Source organism: Trichogramma pretiosum, unplaced genomic scaffold (genome assembly GCF_000599845.2).
Source record: "Trichogramma pretiosum strain Unisexual culture from Peru unplaced genomic scaffold, Tpre_2.0 scaffold135, whole genome shotgun sequence".
Lineage (NCBI taxonomy): Eukaryota > Metazoa > Arthropoda > Insecta > Hymenoptera > Trichogrammatidae > Trichogramma > Trichogramma pretiosum.
Genome location: NW_019640813.1, coordinates 102,412 through 112,034, shown reverse-complemented (window position 1 = coordinate 112,034; position 9,623 = coordinate 102,412). Strand labels below are relative to the sequence as shown.

The 9,623-nt window shown below is 40.8% G+C and overlaps 2 protein-coding genes across 2 annotated transcripts; both read right to left on the bottom strand.

Annotated features, from left to right (window-relative positions):
• Positions 1–289: 289 nt before the first annotated feature.
• LOC106653973 (LIM homeobox transcription factor 1-beta-like) lies at positions 290–5,037 on the bottom strand. Its single transcript, XM_023461612.1, has 5 exons — positions 4,907–5,037; positions 3,400–3,918; positions 1,828–2,136; positions 1,634–1,732; positions 290–1,463 (listed from the first exon to the last, which is right to left on the bottom strand). The coding sequence occupies exons 1-5, from the start codon at positions 5,031–5,033 to the stop codon at positions 1,132–1,134; spliced, it is 1,386 nt and encodes a 461-aa protein (XP_023317380.1). The 5' UTR covers positions 5,034–5,037; the 3' UTR covers positions 290–1,131.
• Positions 5,038–8,634: 3,597 nt separating this feature from the next.
• LOC106653930 (gastrula zinc finger protein XlCGF49.1-like) lies at positions 8,635–9,533 on the bottom strand. Its single transcript, XM_014373596.2, has 3 exons — positions 9,259–9,533; positions 9,072–9,183; positions 8,635–8,992 (listed from the first exon to the last, which is right to left on the bottom strand). Exons 1-3 carry the CDS (start codon positions 9,291–9,293, stop codon positions 8,669–8,671), a joined length of 471 nt encoding a protein of 156 aa, XP_014229082.1. The 5' UTR covers positions 9,294–9,533; the 3' UTR covers positions 8,635–8,668.
• Positions 9,534–9,623: the final 90 nt, after the last annotated feature.

Genomic DNA, 9,623 nt, shown 5'->3' with positions numbered 1-9,623 from the left:
TGTTTATGATCGAGTATAACGGAAAAGCATAAGATGCAAAAAAATGTAACATTCACGGAGATCATAATCGACGATTACTTCGTAATGGAAAGAAAACTTTATAGAGTCATATTGTCGACAAATTAATGTTACTGATGTTTCATTGATTAATTGATCTCTCAATAAAAATTATTCAATATACAAGGTTTGGTACTTTTCACTCCAAGAAACCACTCTTTATTTTTTAAACAAATTATTATTTTTTATCTCTTTACATATAATATTGTGTACATATTATATAAATTTGCTATTCTTATCAGATTATCGTAGAGCATAAGTATAGCTGTAAAAGAAGTATTCTTTAAATTAAACATTAATATCCGATGCAATATTTTACATTGTGCAGTGTATCATGAATATTAGCGTAGTTTTTGTGATTTATTTATTTACGTATGCTAATTTGCTTGCAATTTTCTGAGCCAAGGCAATAGTGTTGAAATTCGTATGTTTATCGGTTTCTTAAAATGAATACTTCGATCTGCGTACACTTAATGACATTGAAAGATGATACTTATTATCGAAAATACGACGTGTTGCATCCATCAAGTACATTATTTTCGTTGCGGATAAAACAAATTGATGAATAATTTTTCGTATTACTTTATCAATATATGCGATCGATAAGTTTTCATATAAAGCTTAATTTAAAACACTTTCATTGACTTTTTTTTTACACATTGATCCGAAGGATTCGATGGACTCACTGCTTATTTGTACAGTATACACAATTAGGGTATTTACTTCAGTAATTAACAATTTTTTTTCCACCTATTCGTTTTTTCATTTTATTTTTTATTACCTATTTCTATAACAGTTGCGTCGAAATCCTTTGGGCTCACATAGAATTAATTTACTTAGAAAAGAGTACAAGAGCATTACTATCATTGTAAAAGGAAATAATTATCGTACAATAGGAATTAACGACTAGATCACAAATAAAAATTAGACTCGCCCTACCACTGAGTTGAAATTCGATAACAAAAAAAAAGCAGAAGAAGACAATAATCGTCTTCTCTCTCTTTCTTTTAAATGACTAGATAACAATTTTTGGTATCGTCGAATGATATATGCCATGTAATTATAAGAAATCTTTTAAGAATGATCGGCGCTGCTGAAGTAGCTGTTCTGCATCATGAACAGCTTGTCGATGGGATTGTGCATGGTCGAGTGTAGGCTCTGGGCGAGCGAGGGCATCTCTCCCGCGTGGCCGCCGGAGCCCTGGTGGCCACCACCGATGCCGATCTGACCGCCCCCGGGCCCGGAGGCTTGGCCGTGATGCGAGTGTCCGCCGCCGCCGCCGCTCTGGTGACTGCCGTCCGGGCCGCCGCCGCTCTCGTTCTCGCACATCTCGAAGCCCGGCTCGGTGCCGTCGAGCGACACGTCGCTGCTGCAGAAGCTGTCGCCCGAGTGGCCCGGATAAACGTCTGCAGAAATGAATGAAAAAAAAAAACAAAAAAAGCGATCGTTATTAATTTGTTGAAAGATTAAACGATGCGATTGGATATTATATCGTAACATGGTCAAGTAGGAACCGGCAGAGCTCGATGATAACAGCTCGCTCGAGTAATAAGACTTTATATACACACGAACTTACCATCGGGCGAATAGGGATTGTTGGGATTGAGCGGCTGCGTCGACGACGGGAAGCTCGACGATTCACCGTCCCTCATGCTCAGCGCGTTCAGATAATGGCCTGCGGGCAAACGAACGTAACGCGTTAGCTTCGGTACAAAGCAAGATTGGATAGATTATTTTTCATTCAATATCATATATATATGGGCGGCTTACTGTGATCGCTGTGCGGGCTCTCGGTCTTGTTTCTCTCCTCCTTGGGCTCCTTGTCGGAGCTGGCCTCGGTCTTGGCCTTGCGCTGCATCTTCTTCACCTTGGCGCGCTGATTCTGAAACCAGACCTGGACGACTCGCACGCTCAGGCCCGTGTCCTTGGCCAGGGCCTCGCGCACCTTGCGGCAGGGCTTGGGCGACACCTCGAACGACGCCTTGAACTGGCGCCGCTGCACCGACGTCAGTATGGTGCGCGGCCGTTTCGGGCCGCGTCGGCCGTCGCGCGGCCTGCTGTCGTCCATCAGGTCGTCGTCTACGCAAAAGAGGAAGAACGCACGAAATCAAAATGAATTCCGGTCACTGATAATTTTTTACGAAATCAAGCTGACGACACGCATTGGTTGACAAGATATTATGACTCTTTCGTACCTAATAATGCTCAACATTTTGCGGCTAGATTGAAGCCATCAAAAGAGTTTCTCAAACCTTAAGTGGTTATTGGAGCACGATATTTACAAACTAAAACTGTAACTTTCAACGTTTTATGATTTTGTCTTTCAATACTTCACCCTTTGCCATCTAGAATTGTTTGCTAAATAAACCTTGCCTCAACTTATACAATTATTATAACTTTGCCACTTGCAGATTTACAGATCGAAAGGTACTCGCCATCTAGTGGCAGAGACTTAAAATAGTATTACAGTATTTCAAGTGGTTCAAAACTGGGATAATTTTTTCTGAAACGGTTACATTTTCTTTTCAAATACACGTAGTATTTTTCGCATAATTTGTATCAGAGAAATAGCCAAACACACAAGCCCGTGAATAGTAATGTAACATTTTTAATATTCATTTTTCGGTCACCAAGCCATTGCCATGCATCGGTATCCGACGCCGCAGTAACTGTTAAACGACGTTTTACAACGAAAAACCGAGTGAATTGTTTATTCTATTGTAAATAAAAATTCACTGGTATCGGACCTTGTATAAAAGAAATTTCGATCCAATGACTTCCAGGATGAGAATAGCTATGGTGCTTTTTACGAGTGATTTATGCAAGTAATTTATTGATGTTCGTGAGAAATTCGTTGCAGACTAAATGATGCATCATGTTGAAAAAAAAAAAAAAAAAAATACCTATCACGATGTATACACCGCTTTGTATTTTTGAAACTAGCTAATTTTTTTTACACAGAATACAAAATTTGTCTGTCGCATAAGAAAGAGCGTTTCGTGTTGCTGTGTTGTGTTATGATAAAAGCTTGGGTAACAAAGATACATGTTTACTTTTAGAACACATTCTCTTGATTTTTTCGATGCGGTAAACAGGTACAGTAAATAGAAATGCGCAGCTCTCCGACGAACTCTTTTTTGTTTATTTTTTACCTAATTATGACGTATGAAAAGCTCGCACGTATGAGCTTGCACTGCGAGACGCGCGTACAGCCAAGCAGCTATATAGACTTTTCGAGAACTCACGGTACACAGACGCGCGCGCATAAAAGCTCCGTTTCGTCGTATCCTCTCGCTATATATATATATATATATATACACCAATCGTTGATATTTAGCTTACCTTGCGGACTGTTGAGGCTGTAAATGTCGCTGGGAAACTCGCGCTTGCACAGCGGCTGGCCGTGCCTGAGTATGTAGGGCGCGCCCCGCAGCAGCGGCTCGCCGCATATGCAGCACACGAAGCAGTCCACGTGAAAGACGGCCCCGCCGCCGACGCCGGGCTTGCAAGCACCACCTCCGGAACTCGGAGGCTCGGGATTGTTGTTCGTCTGCTGTTGCTGCTGAAGAGGCGACACTATGGCCGGCACCCGCTGCACGAGATCGTTGCAGTCGAGCTTCTGCTGGCAGCGGCCGCACTTGGCGCCGAAGACGCGCTCGTAATCCAGCCGGCAGTAGAGCTTGCAGTCGCGCGTGTAGCACGAGTGGCTGAGCGGCGCCGAGCACTCGCAGCAGGCCAGACATGCCTCGTGGTAGTCGCGCTCGTTGACGCGCATCACGTAGCGATCGCTGATCGTGCGGCCGCACTGGGCGCACACGCCCTCCATCAGGTTCGACTCCTGCTTGACCTGGACGCCACCCTCTGTGTATGTGTGTGCATCCATCGAACAGAGGAAAGAAAGAAAAGAAAGAAATATATCATGCCATCGCGCACAAGAGAGCTAATATATGGACGATGTTTGCGCGGCGCGGATCGTAACAATGGAGCGCGCTGCGTGAAAAAAAATAAAAAAAAAAACATTTCGAGTAGCCGTATCATGTCTCGAAAGAGAAACACCGACGTTTTCGAGTGCGCGCGTCCTTATGATCTCGGCATCTCTTGACTGCGCGACGTCGAGTGAGCTAATAAACTGATGTGCTTGCGATTGCGCTTGGGCTTGTGCAATAATATCGTATACGACGACGATGATCTCGCGCACCGTATATATATTGTAATATACGTATTTTTCAGGGGCAGATGGCTACTTTTGATGCAGCGTTCGTGTACACAACGTAATAATACACACGTAGAAGGGCGCTGCTCTCGTCATCTCTCGTGTATCGGCGGGTGGCGATGGTGCATGCACAGTAAAGAGCTCCGCGCACTGCTCATATACAAGCATATTTCTGATATTTGTTCTCTCTCTCTGTACACACGAGCGCAAATCGGTGCGCGTTCATTAGCCGGCCCACACGGCGATAAGTGTAATAATCGATCCCCAAAAGTCGCGTATTACATCTATATCGAAGTACGTGCGTTTATGTATCCGCTCGGCGGGTGCGCAGTCGGGGGATCGCTCGCTGTGGTCGTCCAAACCACTCGGTACAACACAAGCACCTCGTTTCGACATCGATACCCTCTTTCGTTTGTATATTCGCGAGATGAACGAAGAATTTTTTTGGCGGTTCGCGAGTTCGCGGCGGGTCACACTCGCGCGCGCGCGCGCGTAACGCAGGTGTTATAGACCATAAGCTGTACGCGAAAGAGCGATAAGTACTCGCGACGACGACGACGACGACGACGATAAGGGAACGGAAAAACGAAAAATATAATGCACAGCTGCGCGCTATTGATATGTATAATATATTACCTCCGATGTTGTTGTTGATGTTGGCCGCCGACTGTCTGAGCGCGGCGGGCATCGGCGGGCCCGCGGTGAACGGCTGGCCCACCATCGGGCCCACCACCTCGCCGCCACCGGGCACGTGGCTGTTCATGGCGTTCTGCATCATCGGCGCGAAGTGTTCCAGCATCTTGACTGCAAGGAAAATTCAACGATCGCGTCGCACTGTGTATATATATATAAGCGCACGAGCACAAGCACTTCTCTGTGTGTGTAGCTTGCGACGAAAGCTCCCCGGCAGCCCTTCGATTCGCGCGGTAATAATAATAATAATAATACTAATAATAATGTGTATATAAACTAGCCACGATATCACATCTTATCACCTGGTCATCTTTGCGCCACACGATTAACTACAATTCACTCGTATCATTTCAATTTTGTCATATATGCACGATATAGTGGTGTCGGTTCAGCAGCGGCGGCGCACTGACATCGGAACGGATCGTGTCACTGTACTATTATATCTATATATAATCACACGCGCGCACCACCGTCCGAGTCCGCGTACCTAGAGCTACTAACTCCGTGTCTATAGCTCGGGGAAGTTTTTCATTCCCCGTGGCACGGAGAGAGCTCAGTCACCGCCGCCGCCGTCGGACGAGATCGAAAGTTGCGTTAGCGCAAAAGGAGGATGACGACGATGGTGGTGGTGGTGGTGGTGGTGGTCGACGCCCACGACACGGACCCTTCGCGGCTGCATTGGTCGGCTTGGGTCGGTCGAGCGCCGCCCCCCTTTTGATACGCGCGGGCAATGGCGGGGAATTCGCGCAGCGGCGACGGCGGCTCGTTGTACTCCGACCGAGGTATAAGCTTGCTTTTGCGCACTCGCGGAGAGCTTATCAGCCCTCACAATCAATACCATATAGCCTAGGCGAGCGCGCAGCTTGCGAGAGCGTATCGTAGCCTCCGAGTACATACATATATCTCTCGTCGCTGTGTGCCTGCTGCTGTTGATGCCGCTTCTGCTGCTGCAGTTGTTCCCAATATCCCAGAGTCCTCGCCGTGACTACGATCCCTCTCTCTCTCTCTCTCTATTTTGCCGAAATGTTTTAAATGTATCTCTGTCTTTTTCGCCTCGCGATTATTATTTTTTTGCGAGCCTCGAACTTTTGGATCTTGAGTTGTCGATGCGATTGCAGCGTCGTCACCCGTACGATCTTCGTTCAATGAGCTTGAAACGAAAAAAAAAACAAGTTTATTTTAACGCCGAAGCTTGCGAGCGATCCGCGAAAAGCATCGAAGAATAACGTTCTACGAAAAAAATGTTCCACACCGTTTCATGCTTGGCATTCGCATCTTTACTATAGGCATGTAGAGGCTCTCATTAAAGCGAGGTACGAGACTCGAAGTGGGAATACACGAACCTTATTCGACGCATTTTTTTATACCATCTTTAGAAGAATTTCACGAAACGAGAAAATTTTAATATTATTTTAGAAAGTTGTTTTCATAGTCCGACGTTTGAAGGTTTTTCATAAAAGGAAGGAAAAATTATCGTTGAAAAATAATTGTATGTCCGACTGTTACGATGAGACCACGAGTTCATGGTACAAAATATAATTATAAGCGTGTCGAATTATTATCCTTGATATGGAAACGTTCAACATTTTATAGCCAGTTTTAGGCCAGCAAACATTTGTTTTAGACATGAAAGCACGTATTTTTCGTTTTCAACGAATATTTTGATAATATAAAAGTCTGCATATTATCATTTAACACACTTTAAATAGTCACATTTGATTCTTAGCATTAAAAAGTTACAATTATACCAATACAATTGAATATTTTAATGTCTACTTTTTTACATTATCATTAGTTTTTGTACGAATGTGATCCAACGCTTCTGCGTTTCAAACCATGGCATTCATTTCCACAATCGACTTATGTTTATTCAGTACATTCATTTAATTTCTGAAAATGATTCGACTTAGCATAAATCTTTATCTAATTTATTCCTGTAAACAAGTTGAAAAGTACAGTTAACAGTTAATAAAATAAAACCATAAGAGGCAAAGAAAAAATACTATTATAAGTTATCACCCAGAAGAAACGTCCTTTTCATTTCTTATTTCAACTATACCACTTGCAGATTTGTGTATAAAAGAATTCGCCATCTAGTTGTGGGGAATGAAAATGATCTTACAATAATTAAAGTGGTCTCAATTTTTTGAATAAATAAATTTTTATTAATTAACATCATTATTAATTTATGTTAAGCATTTCTACCAAAGTTATTGATACATTATCTACTGATACATCAAATTCAAATTATAAATAAGAAAGAATTTGTACAGCGGGTTCCTAATGAGTTTCTCGTGGCTGAGTGCAAAAGTTTTATATCTTTTAAAAAGTATATAGAAAAAAAATTATTTTGGACATACTCAAGGCAAAAACGAAAAGTTTTTGCGAAGAGAACGAGCAAAAAAAGATTTGTAAAAAAACTAGCAAGGCAGCGCAAATAGAAATGGATAAGCTTGTACGGCAGAATACCGTACGTTTTTGTGTGGATGCGCCGCGACACTGCTCGTAATGGTGGGGTAAAACTCTCCGCTGAACTTGCGCTCAGTCTTGGGGCGGGGGTGGCTCGCTCGCAGGAGGGCGGGAATTCGTGGCGTATCGCTCGTGCCAATGTCGAAGTGATGTGTCGTAATATTTCTTTTTTCTCGTGCAAAATGTATACTATTTGATTTTTTCTTACTCATTGGGAAATAAATCTTGGATCTAGAAGCTAAGATGAAAAAAACATCGGCTTAATTTTAAGATTTATACTCGCAACTACTTTATAAATATATGAAAAGTAAATTTTTTTCTTTATTATTTGGCGCACAGATAAGTGTCATTTCTAAAATATCAAATAAATATTTCAAGATCTTGCCTTCTGAAACAGGTTTTTACACATGTACGTTATTATTGCAACGATACTTGAAAACAATAATTTCAAAAAAAGTCATTACGGACAAAAAATCATGAATGCCACGTATGTTAACATTTTTTCAGTAAAATATTTGTTGAGGCGTCACGCAGCGATTCATAAAAGCCATTCTTGAAGTCGACAAACGCAGCAAGACTTACTTTGGGACATTAAAGTAAAAACGATCCAATTTGTATGATAAAAAAACGAATATGAAAAGTATAGAATATTTAGATAAAAGTGATCTATAACTAATGAAAGCTAGTTTAAATGAAGAGTTCACAAATAATGAAGAATAAGGGGTTATTTACAAACGAGGATTATTTAAGCCAATTTCAAACTGAGAATGCCATAGACATAACTTCAGAAAATCAACATGTTATTAATTCAAATTTCTATAACATTGATTGATTTTGGTAACAAAATAAGTAAAAATGAGAAGCAGTTGAAAAAAAGCATATCGGTGAGCTGCTAAATTATCTTCACTATTGAATCATAAAACTATTGTAATTCTTTTATACAAGAAATTGATGTGCCAAATATGTAAACAATTAAGAAGCAATTTGATTTCTATTAAGATGTATAAACGTAAGTCTTAAAACACAACTCACAAAATTTAAAGCGAGATTCTGACAATATGAAATTGATACCAACTTTTTGCGTTCAACTTTTTATTAGCTTATAATTGATAATGTGTTTTTTTTTCTCCAAAAATAAACAAGTGAATTCAATTTGAAACATTTATTAAATTGTACATGTGTTTTTAGATTACCTTTATTGAGTATTTCTTTCTGAAAATATTAAATTTATTTTCACTATTTTGATGAACATAGATTTATGTGTTTTTTGTGACTTTTTTTAGTCTTGCATTTCTTTCCACACTTATAACATGCATGTAAATGCACAGAATCAAAATGTTTTTTGAGATCATTTTCAGTTGAGAATCTCCCTGGGCAATTTTTACATTTATGTGGCTTATGCATATAATTAATGTGGATGAAAAGATTGCATTCTAGTGAAAACGTCTTGCCACATACCGCACATGGATAAGAGATACTATTGTGAATGAACTTAATGTGATATTGTAGATTACTCTTTAATAAGAATTTCTTTCCGCAAATATCACAGCAATTCTTGGTCTGTTGAAAAAGTAAAGCTATGGTAGAATTTGCATGAAAAAATTTGAATACATAATTAGAGCCATTTATCAATTCTTACAGAATCTTTTTCAAGACATGGTGAGAGTTGGACGTTTTCAGAATCGGGTTCCTCGTCACTTATTCCGGAATTATTTACCATAGACCACGCATCACTTGGCCTTTTTTGCACTCTGAAATAACCCCATTAAGATTGAGTATTTTTTCATAAAATTTTCATTATTTTATTCTGATAAAAAGAAAATTACCTAATATTACAAATAGGTAGACCACTGAAATTCATTTTTCTCACCCCGAAATTTCGTTGAAAATTAATCTTTGTGTGATTATTTTGCGTATCGCACTAACTGAACACGTAAAAACTGGCCAAGAGTCGACTGCTTTTTGGTCTACTCGAAGAGCATCGCTTAGCGATCAGCTTTGAACAGGCGTAAGTCGTAACGTCCCTATCGAGTGAACACATGAAAGCCGCATGCATACCGGACGAGCGAAGAAACAACAGAACGAGTCCAGCTCTACGTACGCTCTTTGTCAGTTTTTTCCGTCTATTGTCGAGTACCACAGCGCCTCTATGTATGCAATGTTTATTTACATAAAAACTAATGGACAAAAA